This window comes from Notolepis coatsorum, assembly GCF_963971535.1.
Source record: "Notolepis coatsorum genome assembly, chromosome: 2".
NCBI lineage: Eukaryota > Metazoa > Chordata > Actinopteri > Aulopiformes > Paralepididae > Notolepis > Notolepis coatsorum.
The window spans coordinates 107,945,560-107,971,308 of NC_140166.1; the positions used below are offsets into that span (position 1 = coordinate 107,945,560).

At 45.4% G+C, this 25,749-nt stretch overlaps 1 protein-coding gene across 1 annotated transcript in view; it reads left to right on the forward strand.

Annotated features, from left to right (window-relative positions):
• The window catches only part of tspan15 (tetraspanin 15), a 193,768-nt gene that overhangs the window by 155,581 nt on the left and 12,438 nt on the right, over positions 1-25,749 (forward strand). Inside the window, exon 5 of the mRNA XM_084307917.1 lies at positions 8,575-8,691. Coding sequence (XP_084164043.1) covers positions 8,575-8,691 — 117 coding nt within the window. The remainder of the gene's footprint in view (positions 1-8,574; positions 8,692-25,749) is intronic.

The window sequence follows — 25,749 nt, forward strand, 5'->3', positions numbered from 1 at the left end:
TCTGGCTCTCCTGATTGTGATTTGGCGGTGGAGTGATTCGAGAGAAGGGAGGGGGGTGCGGATTATGTTTGAGGATTTATTGATGATTCTTGTAGTTAGTTTTTCGAGTGAGTGTCCAAATTGCTGTACCAAACAGTTATGGAGAAGGTGAGGATGCTTTGTATGATGGCCTGGTAGAAACGGAGCAGGAGATGTTTTCTGACTCTGTATTTTTTGAGCTGGCGGAGGAAGAAGAGTCTTTGATTGGCTTTTTTGTGTATGTGGTCTGTGTTGGTTTTCCATTTGAGGTTATTGCTTATGTGAGTGCCGAGAAATTTGAAGGAGTCTGTGGTGATAATGGGTTTGCCGGAGATGGATATGGGGGTTTTGGGGTTTGGCTGGCATCTGAAGTCGATGATGAGTTTTTGGGTTTTTGATTAGTTGAGGAGGAGGTTATTGTCTGTGCACCAGGTGATTGTGTGGTTGATTTGTGTACGGTATTCTGTTTCGTTATTGTCTGTGATGAGGCCTATAAGGGTTGTGTCGTCTGCATATTCAAGCTCAGAGAGAGTGCCAGTGGTAACGTGAGGCTAGATTGATGAAATATGAATGGAAATCACTAATAACAAAAATAACGATAAAAAAAAACGCATATCTCGTTCCTGGCACTCAACGGTTGGCATGAAATAACTAATTATGCCGTGGCTGGCACTCAAAGTGAGTGTTAATATGAATCATCTTAACCCTTTCACTGCCACACGACAGAATATTAACCCTTTACTATCACACAACCGACGGCGATGCTCGATCATTAGCATCATTAGCTCCGCGGATAATGATGCTAATGATGGAGCATCGCCGTCGGTTGTGTGATAGTAAAGGGCTAACCTTCTGTATTGTCACAGTGAAAGGGTTAACCGGCTGTCGTGTGGCAGTGAAAGGGAGTAGTATGCGTGTCTACTAATAAATAACATGTTCACAAGAGTCCAGGGCTTCCTGAACATCAGTAGTCTCAGCATTACAATGGATATAACTTAGTACAAGATCATCTAAAAAAAGTCATTTGATGAAGACCGGGAGGATGCGACCCTCTCTGCGCCGTCTCCGGCTGTCTCGGAGTGATGACCGGCGTGTTGGACGTCCCGTGATGAAGACCGGGAGGACGTGACCCTCTTTGCGCCGTCCCTTTGCCTCAAATAGATCCGCTATCAGCTCTATCTTTAATCTTTCAAAATGTTCAGTTGCTATCGCTATCAGCTCTATCTTTAATCTTTCAAAATGTTCAGTTGCTATCGCATGCACTTATCCGTGTTTCACCACACATATGAGTGCATGCTTACCAACTGTTCGCCTGTTTTTACTGCAACACTACTATCACCGACATCTAAGAAGGGAGATCCCCCCTTGAATGGCCCTTCTAAGGTTTCTCTCCTCCACATTGCCTGTGGTGCATGTTTTCCTATTGCTAGGTTTTAGTGAGTTTTTCCGTACCTTCGCGTGGGGTATGTCTGGGAGTGTTGCATTTATTTAGCATTTATAAAAAAAGAATTGGACTTCATGGTGTTCTTGTTTTGTTGCGAGATTGTTGATTGATGAAGTCACTAAGACCAACTCATCTTCACGGACACACACACACACACACGCACGCACGCCCTAAGGGGAGACTTGACCTTTACTGTCCAGTTATCCTTTACAGCATCAGTCAAGAGAGCCTCAATCAGACAATCAGAATCACAGTTAGATATACTTAAGAAATAGCTCCAGACAGGCCGTGGTATATGGTTATTATATCACAGCTAAGGGGTGTGGTTCACCCGACGCAAAGTGGATAATATCCATATGCCACAGCCTGAAGTGAGATATTGCTTTTATTACGTTACTATTGACTGAGATAAGGCTCGATGTCTGGTCACTGTAACATAATAAGGAGACGGTAGCCAAAGTAATCAACAAAGAATATTTAATTAATATTTACCATGGTTTGAAGTACAAAAGAGAGAATAAAATAATGAGAACGAGAACACACAACTGCACAGACAGGATCAGCATCAGACACAGGGTAAGACAGAACACTTATACATGAGGGAATGACGAGACGAGACACACCTGGGTTGATTACAAATGGGTACACCTGGAAGGGAAACTATAAGGACTACAAAACCAGGACAGGGAACTACAGCTAGACATAACACATCACACTGGGAACACCTGATCAAGGCACACACAGACCCCACACATAACAGCTTTTATAAAATGGTTACCAATTAGGCTATGGCAAGATGAAATTAAGACACACTTACATTTAAATAGTCTTTATTTATGGTGTAAAAGTTATGACCTTTCAAACTTCAACATTTTGACCTACCATTCTAGCGCTGAGTCGATATTTGTATTGTTATTACCTGCATTGCTTTCACCCTTTTATTTATTCTCTGAATTGCTTTTATTCTGTAAATTTTATGCTCATCTTATGTCTATTTTACTGCTGTGAAGCACTTTGGGCTGCGACTCTTGTATGAAAGGTGCTATACAAATCCAGTTGTTTGTTATAATTATTATTATTATCTCACAGGGATTTGCGCAAACATTTCTGAAGAAGAAAAATGTGTATTGTCATTGCTCAAGTACAGAGTACAACAGAATTAAGTTGCCATCTAAGCAGAGTGCAAAGTAGCAGTAAAGTGCATTGCAGTACACAGTGCAACATATATATATATATACAGATATACAGTGTTATTGTACATTGCTATCATACAGTGTTATATGGATAGACTATAGATTGAGGTTGGTAGTTATGAGTACAGTGAGGTAGGCAGTTATGAATACAGTGAGGTAGGTAGTTATGAGTACAGTGAGGTACTGAGGTAGGCAGTTATGAGTACAGTGAGTTAGGTAGTTATGAGTACAGTGAGGTAGGCAGTTATGAGTACAGTGAGGTAGGCAGTTATGAATACAGTGTAAGACAGTTAGGTAGTGTAGGCAGTAGATACGTATGGATTGAGTATAGGCAGAGTTCAGAAGGTATAGGCAACATAGTTCAGAGTTCAGAAGGTATAGGCAACAGTTCAGAGTTCAGCAGGTATAGGCAACAGAGTTCAGAGTGTACACGGTATGGAGAGAGAGTGTGTGAGAGAGAGAGAGAGAGAGAGGGATAGAAAGAGAGAGGAACAGTAAAGAGAAACAAAAAGTGAAAAACAATAAAAAATACAAATAATTATGTACAAGTAAGGTGGTGAAAATATACTTGTTTTACAAGTGATTTCAGAGGTGTGTTGAGAGCTAGCGTAGCGGCCATCTTGTTGTTTAACACCAGATGTGTCAATCACTCAGTCTGCTATTGGCATCTGGTGTCCGTTAATAGGCCTGGAGAGGCCCTAATCAATTGGTTTGGTCTGGAATTGTTTTCATCCATCAGATGCAAAGTCGGCCTTTCTACCCAGAGCCATAAGCCCTTTTTACACAGAGATTGCACAATATCGCTGTAAAGAACGACCCTCGTTCTGCTGGCTTTGTTTACAGTGAACCAAGCACAGGTGGGATGATGACATCACCATGTGTGATTTTAGACAAAACGCCAGTGCAGGTTTTATATGGTGATTTGGACATTTACTGGGGCCAGTTTCTAATTGTTGCCACCCGTAGACCTGTGCTCTTTGAGAGCGGTTTTGAAGGAGGGAAGGGATTCACATTATTTTATGGTTGTGGGTAGGGCGTTCCACATTATTGTGGCATAATTGCTAAACGTGTTTAGTCCCTTGTTTGAGCCGAATCTGGGTTGAACATGATTTGTGGAACTCCCTCTGGTGTTGTGGTCGTGGAATTCACTGACCTTTGGGGAAGTATTTCAATATGTGCATGGGTATCTTAGTGGTGTAGTGTATCTTGTAGACCAGGCCCATTGCAAGTTGCTGTACTCTGTCGTCTACTCTAAACCATCCTAGTTTGTCAAAATGGGCAGACCAAAATGGGCAAACAACCAACCAGCCCCCTGACAACCACACAACCAACCACCCAGCCTCCTGACAATCTAACCAACCAGCCAGCCAGCCAGCCAGCCAGCCTGCCTGCCATCGCAGTAGTTATAGAATAAAGCAGAAATGCAATGGAAATGCTGTTTCTATTATTTCTAGGATATTCTACTTCATTAGTGTATGAGAGAGAGACCCACAGAGTTTTTAGTACATGGTTTGGACCATTATCTTCCTGAAGGTCACTGTTTCTATCCTTACATCCATCTCGAAAGTCATGGAAAAAATAGTATACGAACAGGTCGAAAAGTACCTCGCGAAAAGAAATCTAATCTACGAATTCCAATCTGGCTTCAGAACATCCCACTCCACTGACGCATGCCTTCTCTATTTGAACGACCTTCTCTATTTGAACGACCACATCAAGCAAGAGGTGGACGCGGGCAAATACTGCGGCATGGTCATGCTAGACCTACAAAAGGCCTTCGACACTTTCAATCACAGCTAAAAGCAATTGGTTTTGATTTATCAGTGAGCCGGATACAATCCTACCTGGAGGGGAGAGAACAGATGGTGGAGGTAAACGGTACCCTATCCCCCCCCCCCCCTCACAGTGAACTGTGGTGTTCCACAAAGAAGCATACTAGGACCACTACTGTTCCTAATTTATGCAAATGACATGTCGTCAGCTTGTGACTGCAACTTGTTCCTGTTTGCGGGCGACTCAGCCCTGCTGGTCTCTGACAAGAACAAGTTACAGGTTGAAAAAACCCTCAGCTCGGAAACTAGGCAAAATCTGCATATGGCTCGCCGACAACAAACTATCATTACACATGGGCAAAACAGAGTCCATTCTCTTCGGTTCAAATAACAAACTCAGCAAGACCGACGGCTTCTCAGTTACAGTGGGTGACAATATTGTCACAAGGAAAGATGAAATTACCTACCTGGGTTCCATCCTAGAGGCTAATCGTTCCTGTGACAAAATGGCATCCAATGTAATAAAAAAAGTCAACCAACGAACTTGATTCTTGTACCAGGGCCCTATTCCCCGTACCTGGTTCAACTAAGTCGATCAAGAGTCCCATTATCCAGATTCAATTAACCCGATGTTTGAAGCCGGGATTTTCCTGTTCCTCGAAGGTGGATTCAGTCTCGTTAACTCGAACCAGACTTGATACTCAGGATCAGTGCGCGCGCCCGCCTCAGCTGAGAAGACAGCAAGTGTCGAGAGCAGAGATCCTGATTTTCTAACGGCATTGATTGATTGATTGATTGATTTAAAACTTTATTAACAGATTGCAGTACGGCTCAATAGCCTCGCCGACAAGTTAAATGCATAATCTATAGGCAAATTTTAAGTCCCTCATTACCCCAATCAATCAATCAGATTATATTTCTTTAAACGTGCCCTGCTGGCAGTAGGTTCATGGAATGGATAATCAAATGAGATCTTGCTAGCGAAAATAATTAGTTCAACAGTTTCAGAATAAGGATACGGCTCTCTTATCCATTGATGGATGTATGGTTGATGTTTCATTTGTCTGCCACCGTGGTCTGATGGTCGAGCATTTTGTCTTTCACACGGACGACCCGCGTTCGAATCCCACTTCTAGTTTTCTTTTTGAAATGTAAATACTTCAATTTGGTGCACGTTGAGAGCTATATAAAGAATGACATCCTCAATGCATGTAGATTTATAATATTTTAACTTAAAACTAGGCTACTTTAGCGTATAATCATTAATATTATATTCCAAAAAAATTATATTGGAAACGCGGGGTCTCGAACTCGGGTCGCCGGCTTGCCAGGAGTGAACACTGGCCGTTGGACCACTGTGCCAGACGGGATATATCCATTGTGTATCCAAGACCATCAATGGACAAGAGACCCGTGTTTAGAATATTTTTCTTTTGAATGAAGTTTTATCTCTTTATTCTCAAATGCATTAATCCCAGTTACAATATCACAATAACGTGTGAGTGATGATACAATTCAACAATCCTCAGATTCCTCGTAATTCATAATCCACAAAAACCACAATCCACGCATAGACACTTCAATTTTATGCTTGAATGAAACACAATCCAGGTGCTCCCACAGCGGAGAATATGAAAGGAATCAGAGCCAAACGAGCGATAGGTTTCAATCATTAAAAATATCCCAGCAGGATTCACATTTGCAATGCTGCGCGTTGTTAAAATAACCACATAATGTGTACATCGCACCTAGCGAGCGCCACGGTATATATAACGTGCATTATTTAGGACAACGTGAATTTAGTATCAGCATTTTGGGTCTATTTTACATTTCAAAAGCCCCCTCTGGAAGAATGAAGCACAAAAACGTAATTCAGAATGGTATAATGCAGATCCTAGACTGTGAGAATCATTTCAGGAAGCGAGCTGTCATTTCTTTGCGGGGACGTGGCCATGGTTCATCCAGCTAACTGAACTTAAGCCTGCTCTCGACCAGGCTCGAACTTTTTGATCTGTTGTCATGGTGATTTGGACAATCGAGCGTCGGGGAACAGAAAGGTCCGGCTTAAGTCAGGCTATACTGGAAATTATCCGGCTAACTCAGTTAGCCAGGTACGGGGAACGGGGCCCAGATCTCCTTTCTGGTAAACAAGAACAAGAAGAGGGAGCTCCACAAATCATGTAAAACCCAGATTCGGCTCAAACAAGGGACTAAACACGTTTCGCAATTATGCCACATCAATGTGGAATGCCCTACCCAAAGCTGTAAAGGAATGTGAATCACTACCCACCTTCAAAAACACTCTCAAAGAACACCTACGGGAGACTGCAATTCGAAACTGGCCCCTACAAATGTCCTAACCCAGTTGTACAATAAAGACCAAGCATGGCTTTGTCAGTATTCCAATGTACAGTGCCCCCCCCCCCCCTACCCAACCCCCCCCCCCCCCCCCCACCTCCAATGTACAGCCCCACCCAACCCCACGCCACCTACCCAACCTCCTCCAATGTACAGTTTCTATGTCAAATGTATGTCAGTATTCCAATGTACAGTGTCCCCCCCCCCCACCTCCAATGTACAGCCCCACCCCACCTACCCAACTTCCTCCAACCTCCAGTTTCTATGTCAAATGTATATACACTCTTTTTCTGGATTTTTTTTTGTATCACAAACAGTACTGTATTTGCAAATCTGGTATGTCATAAATGTATAGATGTAGCAGTACTGTCTATATCATGTATGTCGTGTGTGTCATATGATGAATTGAAAATGGGGGACCCTGATGGAAACAAGACGAAAGTCTTTCTCAGGTCTGCATCCTCTTAACAATTGTATGTATTGAGCTGTACTGTACTGTACCCATTCTGCAATCTGTTAATAAACGTTTCAATCAATCAATCAATTCAATCAATCAATCAATCAATCAACCACTGCAGCACCACATACATAAAATCTATTAAAAAACAACTCACTCCCACTACGAGGCAGACTAACTATTAGCCAGCTAATAACTATAATTATGACCACACATCCACTGAGAGCTCAAAACCACTGATGTTCTGGAATTGAAAACAACATTTATTTTCTAGCTAGTAGTCAGCCCAAGATGGACTTGGCAGTCAAAATATGGGATTAAATGTCATTATAGGGATAGTTCTGATTTTTGGAACCATATCCCTCTTTCTTACTTACCAACGATGATGTTGATCACTAGAATCCTTTCTCAGCACAAGATAAACACGTTCTACAATGATATGACCCAACATTCTACAATGATATGACCCAATATTATAGTTATATAACTCAACGTTCTACAATGATATGATCTAATGTTCTACAATGATATGACCCAATGTTTTAGAATGATATGATCTAACGTTCTACAATGATATGACCCAATGTTCTACAATTATATAACCCAATGTTCTACAATGATATGACCCAACGTTCTACAATGATATGACCCAACATTCTAGAATGATGACCCAATGTTCTACAATGATATAACCCAACGTTCCACTGTACAATGATATGACCCAATGTTCTAGAATGATATGACCCAATGTTCTTGAATGATACTGTATGACACAATGTTCTTGAATGATATGACACAATGTTCTAGAATGATATGACTCAACGTTCTAGAATGACATAACCCAACATTCTGCAATATGACCTAACGTTCTACAATGATATGACCCAACGTTCTACAATTGAAGAGTTGTGGCAAGATGTTACAAGCCAGAGCAGATGATTTGTGCCGTCTAGACAGAGCTCTCCTCAGTGTGTGTGTGTGTGTGGGGGGATGGCGGATTTAATCTGTGTCCATTGATTACCTCTGTGCACAACCAGTGCGCTGCCACCCCCGCTCCCAGGTCTAATTAGCTTGACCCATGTGTGGCTTAAATCATCACACACACTACACGCATGATCACGCACACACTTATCCATGCATACACATAGATACAGTACATCATGAATATGTACCCTGGGTACCTACATGTACACACACATTTCTGCATGTACATACACACACACAACATGCAGTTACTGTTACTGTACAATGCCAATTTACTTTGTTTACTAATTACTCTTTCTCTCTCTCTCTCTCTCCATATCGCTCTCTCTCTCTATGTCTCTCTACCAGTTTAAGTGTTGTGGAGGCCAGGAGTTTAAGGACTGGCAGGTCAACATGTATCACAACTGTTCAGCTCCGGGACCACTGGCCTGTGGAGTACCTTACACCTGCTGTATTATTACCAAGGTATTGCAGTATTACTACTACTACTACTACTGACTGTGTAGTCATGTATTCAGTATATTCTGTCTCACTGCAGACCATGCTAACTGGCCTCTGTTTGTTTCAGTACAGGTTTCTGTAGGAAGGATCTGTGTTTTTAAAAACATGGTATAGTCAGAACTCATTATTACTGTGATTAAAACTCTGCCTTGTCCCCACCTCCCACACACACACATCAATTCACACAATGTCCTCCCACACTTCTGCTCCGTCTCAGTTGACACACCTACACTCACCTTATGAAACATGACATGGAGAGCAATTCAAGAAAGGAAGGAAGAAATGTTGTTATTGAACTAGTAGACTAAGAATTCTGGCTGGCAATCAATTAAAATATTTAATTGTGATTAATCATATATTGTCCATAGTTGATTGTGATTAATCACATCTTTTATCTGTTCAAAATGTACCTTAACACATTGAGTGCCACGCCCCTTCCGGGAAGTGACCTGCCCTTGCCGTCCATTAACCCCATGTAAACGTAGTTGTAGTTTGTAGAGCTAAACCTATATTTTATAGTATAGCTATGGCCTATGGGTCTAACAACGCTGTCGAGTGTCAGTGAGTTGCTTCCAGTCAACGTGCAAAAAAACTGATTATTTTTTCATCCGTACATTTCCGTTTTATACCATTTTGAATATGAATATAGTTTAGGTGCTTCTGAGTAATTCCAGGGAAAAGACGCAAAAACTGTGTTTTTGTTTAATTCAATAAACACGTTGTCATTTTTCGCCTGATTATCGGATCTTCCTGAAATCAACACTAGATCTTCATTATTATCCTTCCTCATGCAAGCATGCAATGTGGTTTAGACCGGCGCCCCCCCCCCCCCCCCCCCCCCCCCCGCCTCCTGCACCCAACGGCAAACAGCCACACACATAAAACACAGATAGCTTCAATCGCGGTAGAAGAAAATATCAGATCAACGCAAGCTTTCATATATAGTGTCCTTACCTGGTATCTGGTAATGCAAAAAAAATAATCCAATTATCTGATCGCCATTCCAGTTATCCACAGCAATCCTGTCTCCGACGTTGTTGGGCATTGCACATCAACAAGCGGGCAGGGTCAGTTGTCCAAACCATCCCTACAAGCGTGTGTTTTGCCGGAGTGTTTAGGACCCGCCCCCACGCCGCTGCTCGGTAGAGAAAATAAACTAACCCGTTTCTAATGGGGTGCAATAATGGCCGAAGGCGTTAGAGGGCGGTATAAGACTCAGACACACTCAGAACAGTATGCACAAGGTGCCCCGCTGAATTATGAATGGCAATAGCGATTAAAAGAAATACTGTGAGAAAAACATAGATCTACGTTTCCGGCACTCAACGGTTGGGCGACAGAAACATAGTTCTACGTTAACGTCACCCAACGTGTTAAAGGGATATTTTTCAATACTAATACTTGTATCAACATGGGAGTGGACAGATATGCTTGCTTTTTCCAAATGTATGTTTATACAATGAAATAAATAACCAAAATGACAAATATTGTCCAGGTACTGCAACTAGCATACACCGCTACGACGGTAATTTCATGTATGCACGACGAGATATAATAATGATAATCTAGCATTGATTTCAGGATGATTAGATAATCAGCCGAAAAATTACAACGTGATGACTGGATTACAGTAAAATGCCTTTTTCTTGTCTTTTTCCTGGAATTACTGAAAAGCACTCAGCAATCTGTCTCAGGCATGTTGACTGGAAGCAACTCACTGAGACTTGACAGTGTTATTAGACCCATAGATATAATATAAGATATATTTTAAGCACTCGCAAATGTCGCAGTCTAAAACTATCCATTGAATAAAGACCTGGCGATGAAGGGGGATCAGCGCCCCCTGCTGCTGGCGGTCAATGTGTTAACCAAGCTAGTAAACTAAGAACACATTCTTATTTAACCAGGCTACTATACTGAACACATTCGTATTTAACCAGGCTAGTAGACTAAGAACATATTCTTATTTAACCGGATTAGTGGACTAAGAACATATTCTTATTTAACCAGGCTAGTAGACCAAGAACAGATTCTTATTAAACCAGGCTAGTAGACTAAGAACAGATTTGTATTTAACCAGACTAGTAGACTAAGAACACATTCTTATTTAACCAGGTTATTTAATTAAGGACACAAAAATTATCTGACATAATACTGTCGATCTACAATAGTCAATGTCCCTAAATGACTGACTGACTGGTTGGCTGACTGCTGTCTGTAGCAGTGCTGTACTATAATTTTATGACCTGTATCATGTCTTCTACTATCACTACGTACCTGTACCTCCCTCCCAGCTATGATGCCTGAATTTCCCCAAGGGGATCAATAAAGGAATATCTTATCTTATCTAATGGTTTCTGAGCTAATCACTAGCTAATGTGCTTAGTGATTGGACTCCATGTTATATTATTCACAGAATCTTCCAAGCAAAATATTCTTGTTTCAAGTACTGCAATCTTCTGTAGATGTCCACGACAGTCTTTGCAGTGCGACATATCTGTGGCCAGGATATATTTTAATCCAAGTAAAGTCTCTATTTGACCCTAGGCTAACGTTACAAGAACTGTAGCTAAGCTACCGATGTTAGCTTCAAACATGGCTTCCTCGTGTTACATTAACACTTTGAGTGCCAGCAGGGGGCGCACGATTTAGCGCTTGAGTGCCAACGCTCTATTCAATGTGAGGGGGCGAGCACATTTGCGAACGCATAAACTATATCTTAAATTATGGCTATGTGTCTAATACGCCCGTCGCTTATCAATGACTTGCTTGCAGTCAACATTGTCGAAACGGATTGTTTTTTCATCGGTAGATTTCTGTTTTATACCATTTCGAAATACGCTAGTTTTTGGAAATTTTCAGAAGAAATAAGTGATTCTGCTTGAATCGCCCTTTACTGGAATACACAAACAATTTTGTCATTTTTCGGCCTATTTATGAATCGTTTTCAAATAAACTCTAGATTATCGATAGTATACGTGTACTTATGCACGCTAGAGAAGCGGGCTGAAAAATCTATTATCTTATTTCCTGATCAGCACACACACACATACACACAAAGGGGACACGTTGATATATCTGTGACAAAAGCTCTGATTACTCCAAGACTGGTAAAATAGATTCCTTACCTCAGATCAGATGTTCTCCAAAAAGATTATTCCAATTCCTGATCGCCATTCCAAATATCGATCGTGTTTATTGATCCAACGCTGGGTGCTCGAAAACATTATTCCACGCTGTTCTGAGGGACCACAAAGACTGCAATCGGCTCGGATTACATGCCTGACAAGTAAAATGTGGATTCCGGATTTTCTTTTCCCCATGCGTTTTCATTCAGTCCAATCCAAAAGGTGCATTACCATCCGGGAGACGATAGGGGGCGGTATTTTCCCTGTTCGAGCTCAGAGAGAGTCCCAGTGGTAACGTGAGGCTAGATTGATGAAAAATAAATGGAAATCGCTAATAAAAAAAATAACGATTAATAACGAGATTTCTCGTCGTTGGCACTGAACGGTTGGCATGAAATAACGAGATTCTCGTCGTTGGCACTCAAAGTGTTAACATAAAGTTGAAGCCAGAAAGAAATATAACTTTACTACACATACTACCACAGTGTTAACGTTTCTTCAAAATACTTGCTGTTCTGTGATTATTATCCTCCTCTGGCCGGTTGCACTTGTAGAAGAATATCCCTCCTCCTAAACGACCTCCTTTTGGTGGCTGGACACCACACTCCTCTCAGCCAACCTTATTGGTCTCTTAAATGTACTGTATTTTGTCCATCTGTATTGCTAATAAATGTATTGCAGGCTGTTGACGTCAGTGCGCTTTCAAAATAAAAGTCGGGCTGCGGTAACGTTTGCTTTAGCTTAGCCTAGTTGTGGTGGCGATTGAGAAGGTCCTTTGTTCCTGCTGCGGTTAAATTAGTTAATGAACACCGCTAGCTCTGTGTTGAGAGGCTCTCTTCTTTTTACTGTGTTATGTAACTTGTACTGTATGTAATTGTTTCTTGTTTCTGTACTTGTATTCGCTCTGGTGGCAAACCGTGTTTCCCCTCAGGGATTAAGAATGAACCATAACATACCATACATGTGCCATACACCCTCAGAAAACTGGGACCCTGAGGAATTTGAATTTCAGCCCAACACTGTCAATCTTTTCTATCTATTAATATGTGCTTGGGACATTATGTATTTTACCTTTGGGCGACAGTGGCTCAGGTGGTGGAGCGGTTGTCTGGTAATCGGAAGGTTCCCAGTTCGATTCCAGCTCCTCCCGGCAGTGTGAGTAAGACACTTAACTCCTAATTGCTCCTGATGCAAGACTAATGACTTGATGATGGCGCGGTCAACACTAGTCGCCGTCGGGTTAGCTCAGCAGCGATTGTGTGTACTTTTTGTTATTGTGTTTATTTTTTGTACTTTTTTTTATAGAAACAACACTGGCATCGACGACATACGATCGGCAGTCACTGATTGAGTTAAACTCCGGCCTGAAAGAAGGGTTTAACAACACTTTTTGCCAAGGCTGGCCACCGGAGATTCGGCGCGACAACAACAACGACAATGGCCGACCCGTGCGACCAAACGTTAACACAGAGGATGCAGAAGTGGAATAAAGGAGAGACTGAAAGGTTCTCCTTACCGTCCAGGTATCCCTTCAATCCTGCTGGCAAACGTCCGGAGCATGGAGAATAAAATGGACGATCTGCGCGCAAGGGTCCGTTTCGACCGGGACGTGAGGGATTGCAATATTATGTGCTTTACGGAGACATGGCTCAAAGCATCCACTCCGGACCACATAATATCTCTGTCCGAGTCCTTCTCAGTCTTTCGAGCAGATCGTACTGAAGAGTCCGGCAAGAGCGTTGGAGGAGGACTACTTCTTCTGACCAACTGGGTCAATCCGAAGGAGGCAAAGATTCTGTCCCGTTTATGCTCACTGGACCTAGATCATTTGTCAGTTCAATGTCGCCCATTTCACCTCCCCAGAGAATTCACCGCCATTATCATGACGGCGGTATATATTCCTCCACAAGCCAACACCGCCAGGGCACTGGCGGATCTACAAGGACACCTAACCAAACAACAGATTAAACATCCAGATGCAGCCATAATAGTAGCTGGCGACTTCAATCAAGCAAACCTGAAGAAAGTGATGCCACACTTTTTTCAGCACATCGCTTGCTCCACAAGAGGAGGAAATACGCTCAACCACTGTTACACCCCATTCAAAGCCGGTTACAGGGCAGTACCGGCCCCTCCTTTAGCTGGAGAATCCAGTACACCTGACCACAACGCCATTTTACTTATTCCTGCCTACAGGCAGAGATCACGGGACGCCGTCGTGTCACCTGAGGTAAAAACAGTGGTCCGACCAATCAGAGGCCATGCTACAGGATGCACTCGAGGACGTCGACTGGGAAATGTTCCAGAGAAGCGCCAGTGACGTCAGCGAGTTCGCTGAGGTGGTTGTTAGTTTTATAACAACACTTGCTGATAGTATTGTCCCCACGAAAAAAGTGAGGGTGTTCCCGAACCTGAAACCGTGGGTTGACAGTACTATCCGAGCAGCTCTGAAAACCCGCACCACTGCTTATAACCTGGGCAGAGCAACAGGAAACATGGAGGAGTATAAGGCGACAGTCTATACCCTGCGCAAGGCAGTTAAACTTGCTAAGAGGACGTATGCTGATCAGATGGAGGCACAAATGGCCCAGAACGACACAAGGCTTATGGCAAGGACTGCGGACGATAACTGACTACAAAGTCAACGCCCCCTCAATGGAGAATGCCAACGCCTCTCTCGCGGACCAGCTCAACTCCTTTTACGCTCGGTTTGGCGCAGACAGTAGCGACGCTAGCTCACCGGCTAGCGACGTCACTGACGCGCCGGCTGTCGTGGAGGGGGGGGGGGCATCCGCTGGGGGGCGGGGGCACTCTCTCATTGATGGAATACAGTGTGAGAAGAACATGTATGCGGGTGAACACCAGAAAGGCAGCTGGCCCAGATCGGATAACAGGACGTATACTTAAGTCCTGTGCTAACCAGCTATCCCCTGTGTTCACCACCATATTTAATCTATCCCTGGCGGAGTCTGTGGTCCCTGCCTGTTTCAAGGTGTCTACTATAATACCGGTACCAAAGAAACCCTCCCCAACAGGTCTTAATGACTACAGACCGGTGGCACTCACCTCTGTGGTCATGAAGTGTTTTGAGAGGCTGGTTAAGGATTACATTTGTGCCTCCCTCCCCAGTTATATGGACCCTATGAAATTTGCATACAGGCCAAACAGGTCCACTGACGATGCGGTCTCCCAAGTACTGCACAGCACCCTCTCTCACCTAGACTGCCAGAAGGGGAGCTATGTGAGACTGTTGTTCATTGACTATAGCTCAGCGTTCAACACCATAGTCCCCACCAGACTGGTGGACAAGCTGATCGAGCTGGGTCTGAGCCCCGCTCTGAGCGCCTGGATACTGGACTTTCTGAGTGAAAGGCCCCAGGCGGTCAGGGTGGGGGGTCAGACCTCCAACACCATCACCCTGAGTATCGGGTCCCCCCAGGGCTGTCTGGACACTGGACAGGGTGAGCAGCTTCAAGTACCTGGGGGTCCACATCTCAGAGGACCTGACATGGACAACACACATAGACTCAGTCGTAAAGAAGGCAAAGCAGCGCCTCTACCACTTGAGACAGTTAAGGAAGTTCAAAGTATCGGGAAAGATAATCCAGTCCTTCTAATCCGGAGCTGTAGAGAGCATCTTGACTGGAAACATCACTGCCTGGTATGGAAACAGCTAGGGCTGACCCCTATTAATCGATTAGTCGACTAATCGGTCGAAAGGGGCCATAGTCGACTGGCCAACCTCTTAGTCGAATATAATAAAAAAAATTTTTTTTTTTTTTGTTATACATTTTTAATTTTTTTTTATAATTTTTTTCAAAAGAAAAGAGGCATAGAAGCGTGGCTAACGCTAATGGCACGCATACCAGAGGCTAACTGCCTACGAAAACAGGCACAGAGGCACTGAAAGAGGAATTCACCCATCTAATGAACACACTATACTAGACAAATATCAAGATGTATCCATCCATCAGTTGTTATGGTTTGTAACCGACCCCAATCGCACAACACAAGACAGGTATGAGAGTAAGCCAAGAACTGGGCATTTATTGAATAACAAAGAAAAACGGCACTGTCCCTTTAAGGGAGAACACAAATTACTGGATAACAAGAAGGGAAAGGTACAGTGCCTTTAAGAGGCGAGCTGGCTAAGGGGAAGGCTAAGGGAAGGCTAACGGAAGGGCTAACGGAACAGGGCCGGGGCAAGGGACAAGGAAGGAAACAGGGAGGACTAGGAGGACTGGACAGGGAGGACTAGGAGGAGAAAACCAGGGACAGAGGCCCGCGGAGGCGGGCTGGGGACAGGGAGGACTAGGAGGACTAGAGTGGGGAAACAGGGACAGAGGCCCGCGGAGGTGGGCTGGGGAGAGGGAGGACTGGAGGGACTAGACAGGGAGGACTAGGAGGACTAGAGAAAAACAGGGTAAGGCCTTGGAACAGGGCGAGGGCTGGAGCTGCATACTGGGACAGAGAAAACAGGGTAAGGCCTTGGAACACAAGCATTAATGAATGTTGCTGCTCTGCAGCTTCTCCCGGGATGGTTCGTCTGAGGAAGCAGACGGTGGACGACAGAACCGCTCTGCAGATCTCTCTCGGCAGATCTCCGAGGGTGGTAAACGGGACCGAGAGGGAGAGAGGGAGCGGGTTAGCTCAGAGTTCAGTTGGGAACAGAGCAGGTGACAGGAGAGGTGACTTGTCCCAAAAACAGAGTAATCCAAGTGACAGAATCTTCAGTGTATATACACACTGTGAGTGAAGTCCCAAAATACAAATCCAAGTGAATAATATCTTCGGTGAGTATACACACAGTGAGCGATGTTAAGGCCAAAGATTATCCCAATGAACTATCCAAAAAGCTGACGCTGGGTGAGTGACAGTCTGACAAAAAGCTGGATATCTTCAGTGTCATTAAACACACAAAAAACGAATAGGATCACAGACAGTCATAAAAACTCACCCAGGCGCTGTGCGTAAAGAGAGTTGGATCAAAACGGGGCGAGCGCGTCGCCACGGGGAACCGGTTGTCCAAGCGGAGGTCAGAGTGGTGCGCGACTGCTTGGAGTACGCGCCGGTACGGAGGGCGCATCTGGCGCGGAGGTCTGAGTGGTGCGCGACTGCTTGGAGTGCGCGCCGGTACGGAGGGCGCATCTGGCGCGGAGGTCTGAGGGGTGCGCGTCTGCTTGGAGTACGCGCCGGTACGGAGGACGCATCTGGAGTGAAGAGCGCGTCTGCGCGGAAGAGCGCGCCGGCTCGGAGAGACGCATCCTCCCGTAGAGTATTAGGAAGCGATGCGCGTCTGGAGTGAAGAGCGCGTCTGCTGCGCGGAGGTCTGGATGCGCGTCTGGGCGTCTGCTGCGCGGAGGTCTGGATGCGCGTCAGGACGTCTGCTGCGCGGAGGTCTGAAGTGGAACACTGGGATACCTCCCGTGGAAGTTTAGAGAGCGCAGTCCAGTGTCTCCCTCAGGCAACGGCGACAGGAGGCGAAGGCTGGAGCGCATCTCACGCCGGAGATGAAAACAGCATAAACAGACAGAGGACCTCCCGAAGGAGTCTTGGTGATAGAGAATATGATACGGAATGATACGGCACGACCCGACAGGAACTGAGGGGAGAGCGAGATACTTAAAGCCCACAGGGGAACTAATTAGAATGCACATCAGGTGCGAGAAGGTAATTGATACTTGAACTAAAAGTGTGTGTTCGGCACCAGACCAATCAAACACATAATGACAGGTAGTCCAAGGGTGTGGTTGCTGAAGAGCAAACGAACGCGAGGGTGGGGGCTAGTGAGGTGAGGAGAATGCAATTGATTAACAGTAGGCTTAAAGGAACAGAGCGAGTAGGTGAGCAACAGGCTTAAAGGAACAGAGCGAGTAGGTGAGCAGCGGACAAAACCTCACATCAGTGGACCAATTGCATGCTTTTGCAGAGGACAAGAAGCCTTCAGTCGACTCCTTCAGACATTAAGCACCCCCCACACTCCACAGCCCAAATGGAATGATAAAAAATAAATAAAAAATTATACTTCTTTTTTTTTTTTTTTTTTTTTAGTCGACCAATAGTCGACTAACGGCAAATTTTGGCCAATCCTAGTCGACCATCCAAATCCTTAGTCGGGGACAGCCCTAGAAACAGCACGGCACAGGACAAGAAGGCCCTACAGAGAGTGGTGCGCTCAGCCGAGCGTACCACGGTTATTGCACTACCACCCCTGCAGGCCTTATATAACAAGAGGTGCAAATCCAGAGCCTGCAGAATAATGAAAGACCCTCACCACCCCAACAACAGCCTGTTGAAGCTGCTGCGGTCAGGCAAACGCCTGCGAACACCAGCAACTAGGACAGAGAGACTTCGGCTCAGCTTCTTCCCCCAGGCCATCAGAATCTTGAACACTGAACTCTCCACACACAAGCACACATGAGCACACACACAACACACACACACTGTATACGCTCACACACTAAGCAGTCACTTTAGCATGAACACACACACACACACACACATGCTGCATACGCCCACACTCAACGGACACCTTACACAATGGAAAAGGTCACTTTTAAGTACGGGAGAGGTTCTTGTATAGTAAACCGAAGGATATAGCAAGCTAGCATAAGGACACATAGTATAACTGTAGATTGCATAGTATAGACCCAGTGCCTCATCCGTGGCTAACTGTGTATGCACTATCGCAGGACCTTAGCATGTCTTACCATGCTCTTGTAAACTTTATGTACATATAACTGTTGTTATTATTGTTATTATTATTACTTGTATTATTGCATTGTATTATTGCACAAATGTCCTATTCCTGTCTATTACTTGTGTTGCACATCGCTGCGGGCATGACCCCCCGCATTTCACTGTACTGTATGCTTGAATGCCGTGACAAATAAAACTCTTGACTTGACTAATAGTTGTTAAGTGTTGCAAAGGTTATAATTGTATGGTTTATTGTCTCCATTCATGTTATAGTGTGTTTAAACCCAGTTAGTTATTTTTGTGTTTTAACCATGACTGTGAGTGTTATTTGAAATCACCATGTCAGCCTTGGTTTTCAATGTAACACAATTTGCCCACTTCTGGTTGGACAGTCAGAGTATTGGTTTCTAACACTTCTGTTTTAAAGGTTTGCCTATCATTTCAGTATTATCTTAGCAACTGAGCAGTAAACAGATGTCACCATCACCCCAGTCATCACACACATAATAAACCTCTCCATAAAACAGGGACACGTCCCCAAAATTGCGAGAGTGACCCCCCTGCACAAAAAAGGCAGCAAATTAGACCCAGGCAACTACCGCCCTGTTTCTATTCTTACCTCCATCTTGAAAGTTATGGAAGAAAATGTCTACGAACAGGTCGAAAAGTACCTAGTGGAAAAAAATCGAATCTACGAATTCCAATCTGGCTTCGGAACAACCCACTCCACTGACATGCCTTCTCTATTTGAACGACCACATCAAACAAGAGGTGGACGTGTGAAAATACTGTGGCATGGTCATGCTGGACCTACAAAAGGCATTTGACACTGTCAATCACTCCATTTTGATTGACAAGCTAAAAGCAATAGGTTTTGATAGTTTATCAGTGAGCTGGATCCAATCCTACCTGGAGGGGAGAGAACAGATGGTGGAGGTAAACGGTACACTACCCCCCTCCCAGTGAGCTGTGGTGTTTCACAAGGAAGCATACTAGGACCGCTACTGTTCCTAATTTATGCAAATTACCTGTCGTCAGCTTGGGACTTGCAACTTCCTGTTCGTGGATGACTCAGCCCTGCTGGTCAAGAACAAGTTGCAGGTTGAAAAAGCCCTCACCTCGGAACTCGGCATTTTGCAACCAAAATTCAGTGCAGTGCGATTGGATGTTTTCCCTTGTCGCACTGGTGCTCCCAGCAGGTCTGTCTGTCTGTGTGTATGTGTGTGTGTGTGTAGCGTCTTTTTCCCCGTGGCCATGTGCATTCTAAAAAATAAAAATCTCTGCCTTTGATTGGCTATAACACGTGCATTCTGCAAGGACCAGCCCCGATCTGCCTCTGATTGGCTCTGATCATCACCCTGAAATTCGTATTGGCTGAATGACAAATAAACACAATAGCTATGTGAGCATCAACTTTCTGAATTGAAACGATAAATAAGCACAGTGTCTCTCATACTGGTTTCATAATGCAACGTTTCCAAATGGACGTTTGGATTAAACAAAGTGTATGCAGTGATGCTTTCCCAGCAGAACACAAGCTGCTTAACGTTACAGGTATGTTATGCATGTTAATTAAGCTATGTAACGTTAGAGCGCAGCCCTTTAGCTTTAGCTAACGTAAGATAGAAGGAGCCATCGGCCAACAAATGTATTCACAAAATGGATTATCATTAAAACGTTATTCAACCCTCCCGTGACCAGTAAGTAGGTACGTCTACTACTCAACCGCAGCAATGTGCGCTATGTGCCTAAACTTAGCTAAAGTCAAGACTCAACAGTACGCTGGTTTGAGGTGCGGACGGAAGTGGCCATTTTCAAAATAAAATACCCGAAAGACTATTAGTATAGGGAGGTGTAGTGGTTAGATGATTGCTGTTTCCGGCCGGTCCACCATCTTGAAAACACAATGTATTTGCCCATTGCCAGAGTAGGGTATATCTGCAGTGCCGCAGCCCCATACATAGGAGGGGCCTGTACTGTACGTTGGGGGCCTGTACTGTGCGTTGGGGGCCTGTACTGTGCGTTGGGGGCATGTACTGTGTGGTGCACTACTGCGCCTGCGAGAAACAAAGTAACATATAATATAGGACACTAGAAACATACATCTATAGTAGGCTTGGGCGTTATGACGGTATTACGGTATACCAGGATATTTCGAGATCCCGCCGGTATGATTCTCAATACCGTGACGTCACAGACTGCTATCGTTCCGGGAGCTAACGTTGATACCTGGCTGGTGCTAACTAACTGGCTATCGTTCCGGGAGCTAACGTTGATACCTGGCTGGTGCTAACTAACTAGCTATCGTTCCGGGAGCTAACGTTGATACCTGGCTGGTGCTAACTAACTAGCGATCGTTCTGTGATTTGTTTACTTGGTAACAGGGGTTGCTAAGGAATTTAGGTTCGAGGTTGAAGAAAGTGCACTTTTAGGTTGAAAGAACGGCCCTAATGTCAACGTGTTTCAATATAAGCGTTATGTATGGTGATAACGAGTATATTGTTAGCTTCCCCCCCCCCCCCCCCCCCCCCACTGATGAAAATTAATTAAAGTCATACCGTCATAATACCCATACCGGGGTATTATGTCAGCAAGGTATGACGGTATGAAAAAAATGATACCGCCCAAACCTAATCTATAGCTCAACATGAAAATATTCGCAAGTAATTGCAAAAATGGAAAGCTTTCCAAATGTTCATGAGGTAGAATTGTTACAATAGCCAATAATCCATTTTCCCAAAGATAAATCCCTATACGGGTGGACCTCGCAGACGGTCCAAAGTGACGTCAGACTACACCTCCCTAATTAGGAGCAAATTGTTTGCATGATTAAAAACGATGGTTCGAACATCCGTTCGAAAAACCCTGGCGAATGTTCGAATCCCAAAAACAGGCTTGGGGACAGCTCTAACTGGAGCTGAGCTGAATGTGTTAAAATAGACATAAAAGTGAAGGATTAAAGGAGTGAAGTGTAACTGTAATACAATGTTATTTTTTACAATAATTTACATAACATCTTAAGAAATTACTAATGTGTATGGAAACTGACAAAAAAGGTAATGGTAAAGGTAACACTTAAAATGTATTATTGCAGCGGCAAAAGGCGCAGTGGAAATGTTTGGGTGCACCTAAATTATGTGCTGGTGCACCTAAACGAAAAAGTTAGGCGCACTGGTGCAACCAATGTAAAAAGTTAGTCTGGAGCCCTGCAGTGGGTGACAATATTGTCACAAGGAAAGATGAAATTCCATCCTAGAGGCAAATCTTTCCTGCGACAAAATGGCAAACAATGTAATAAAAAAAGTCAACCAACAAACAAGATTCTTGTACCGGATCTCCTCTCTGGTAAACGATAGGTTATGAATATAACCGTAGTTCTATGAGTATTAGTGACGCTCAGCGTCCTCTGCACACATCTCACTCCAGTGACGTGCACTGAATAAAAACTTCACAATGTACCTTTACATACCAACATCCGTCTGGCCACACCCCCATCTGCTACCTACATAAGCAGGGGTGGGGCCACACACTCATCTCCTTCTCAATCATTTCACCACAAGGTAAGATCAAGGGCCGCAGTGGCGTCTAGACGCTGAGCGTCACTAATACTCATAGAACTACGGTTATATTCATAACCTATCGTTCTATATCGTATTAGGTTCCGCTCAGCGTCATCTGCACAAGGGGAGCTGAGCGGGAGCTGAAGCTCGACAAATGTACCCCGCTGAGGCCCCCCACAACCATCGGAACCAGGGAGGACCGAGCCCCCCGACCCTCCCTAATGGAGGGATACCCTCCCTATTGGAGGACGGGAGGGAGACGGATCCGACCGTGCGAAGAGGAACTCGAGCAACTCAACGCACAGGGTGAGCAGACCGTGGCTTGACCCCACGACTGCGCACACGCACAACCCGTATGCCACCAGGGAACGAACGGAAGGAACAAACCTCGTTACCGCCCCCAGAATCACGGGGTCAAGAGCAAACTCAACCCCGTGGCAAGGCCATAGCAGCGGAGCGCGAAGGAAGACCCAGACCCAGAAGGGACTGGATCCCCCCGGAAAAAGGGGGCCCTGAGAGGCCAATGACGCCACAGCATCAAGACCTCACCAGGCGGTCACTAGTGACACAGCCCCCCATATCGCCAGCGTATTCGGACAGGGCCCATCCAAGAGCAGGCCCTTCCCCCCACTAGCACGCCGCCTGGCACACTGATCCTGGCATACTCAGGCAGTCAGCATGGCTGTAACTCGAAGCACTTAAGAGGCTACACTACAGCGGGAGCAGGCAGCGCACCGGGGAGACGACCTCCAGAAGAGGCCGATCCCTCAATCCAGGCAGCAGGCACTTGACCCGAGCCTGGAGCACTGCGGACGAGACAGGCGCCAACGGGGTCAACTGAAAACAGCACCCCGGCGGAAGGGGCGTATGCTGGCATTGTTTGAGCACCATGTCAAAGCCTCCACACGATTGGCAGACGTCATGAACGTGCAGGGGCACACTCAACCGGGTAACCCGGGAGTTGACTCCGCTCCAACACACCAGGGAATCAACCACCCTCTTCATGCGGTGGTTGTTCCTATAACCCCTCAGGAAAAAACTCAAACACACCTGCGGGTATACACTGGCTATACCGCAGTACAAGTGTTTCAGTTTTCAAAAAGGGGTTATCCCAGGCCTACGGGTCGAGGAAAACGACTTCGGACCGGGCCCGGCGGACCAGGACGTACACAGGGATGCCAGAGGAGTACTATAAAAACCACCTCAACAGCCCCCTCTCAGCCATGCTTAAGCAGGAGAAGAGAGGGGCGAAAAGAATGGAGAACCAAGCCCCTTCATGACAGCACAAGGTACAACATGTACCAAACAACAGTGTCTCCATAACGCCCAACCCTGTGACACCCGGGCCGACCCGGCATTTTTTCCCCTGAAAAAAGCACAAGTCCCTCAGGGTACCAGAACAGAAGATCTGCGTCCCCGGCGGACAACGGGTTAACTGACCTGGACCAGCGTGACCAGAACCAGTCCTGTGCCCTAATTACGCCGACATCCCCACTCCAGGAGAGGGGGGTAGGTACGCATGTCGATCTAAAACATTATAGAGGGCGCCACCCAGACAGTCCCATTCGAACCGCGCTCAGTGGCCCGCCCCAAGGGCGTGAAACCCCTCTACCTATGCTTTGATCTATTCCGTTAACATCCCCCAGATATGAACGAGAATTCGTCGAGACAAACCTAGTAAACTGGCGCTCGGAAGAGACAAACTCCATCTCAGTTGCCCTATAAAAACGCCGTTTTAATAACGAGCAACCAAGGCGCACCAGCCTCATGCGTGATTCCTATCAGAAACACCCAGAGCCAGCACTATGTACGCGTCGAGACCCAAAACACATCAATGGATAATCTAACAAGACACCAGACACCGTTCCTCCAAGCCGCCTGGGGAACGACAAGAAGCCCCTTTTTTTTATTTTACATTTTTTCAGAAAAAATTTAAAAGAATACGGACATGGGTCCCATGCGACGCGGCTGAGAGAAACACCACCCCGTCAACCACACTTCATAAGAGGGGACGGTGAGCGACGTACCCCTATGACAGGGGGAAACCCATGACTCAACAGACCTGTAAGGCGAGGAGTCAGGGAAACCCTAAACAATACCCCGTCCACCTACTCCAAAAAGGAGAGGACAGGGAACCCCCAGAGAGACTTCCCACGCGAGCTGTATAGATTGAAAAGAAATATTGCAACATTGAGCTATGTAACACTTGGGTTAGGACTCTCCGATGAGGAGGCTCTGAACCAATACACACTCAATAATCGAATTGAATCGAATACACATACAATAGAGCAGAACTCCTTTTTGAAGTTCTACTCACCTTGACAATCTGAGGAGGAGGCTCTGAAACTCTGAGGAGGCTCCCTCACTGGGAAGGAGGGTCCGAACTCACAGAAGGCACTTCTCCCTGAGGAGGAGCTTCGTGAGGAGGAGGTTCTGACAACTCCCTGAAACAGATCCATAACATGGAACCTGAACAACTCACGGAAGTCTTACCAATAGAAACGCGCTCAGTGACGTACTCTATGGCGGGGGAATTTCCGCTGTGCACACGCCCAATCTTTCAGGGCGTGGGACCAGGAAACTCCCTAGTGACCAAACAACCTTTTCCCTAGAAAAAGAATCGTGTCTCAACCAGACGCACAACCCCAGCAGCTTAAGCTGAGGGTTACATTGTATCCCCACAAACAGTGACACAATATATTGTAAACAAACAGGTCTGAGAGGAGGGGGGGAAGCCCCAGGGAAAAACCGGGGGGGGGGGGGGGGGGTCACCCCTCCTACCTTACCCTTGATACGACCAGGTTGAACAGGTACCCCTGTTAATATGTGAACATGCTGTTCATTGTCATCACAGGCTGAGAAGGATTCATTCCTCAATCACATGTCACTAAGCATAGCTTCACAGGTTAATTAACCCACTTAGTTGTGAGTTCACCCACGTTACAAACGTTACATGAACACACATGTTCTCATCACAACTAACCAGTTCATTTTTACACATGTAAAAAACAATGCCGATTTTCTATGTAGAGAGAAGCTATACCAGTGACAAGACAATTCACACACAACACGCGTCGTATCCTCAATGTATTGCAGCAACACACGTTTTGGAAACATCGTTATTACAAAACATTTAGAAGGGAAGGAAAGAAGAAGTGTTTAAAGTCCGGTCAGGACTCCTACCTCCACCCTGAGCGCAGGCCGAGAGGACTGCAACACTGGTTAACGGGACACCGAAGTCGAACCCGGCATCTCCTGCGTTGGTGACGAGGGTAATGTCCGCTACGTCACCCAGCCGCCGTTCTCCATGTTGACGAAGTCCTCGCTGGCATGGCACCCGGTGTAGGGTCGACTAACATCCTCTGTCAAAGATGACGTCGTAGTCAGAGTGTTTAAGGCATGTTATACTCACAGCGACGTTCAACAGTGTAGCATTAAGCTAACAGCCGCCCGACTGATAGCAACAAGCTAACGTTTCCTAGCCTAGTGAACACAACGAGCTAGCGCCGCAGCTAACAGCTGACTGGCTAACAGTAGGCCACAACTAGCACGCAAGCTAAGCAGCTATCACCTGAACTGTACACAACGACATAACAAGCCACACTTCAGACAGGCCGCCGCCTGAAACCCTCCTC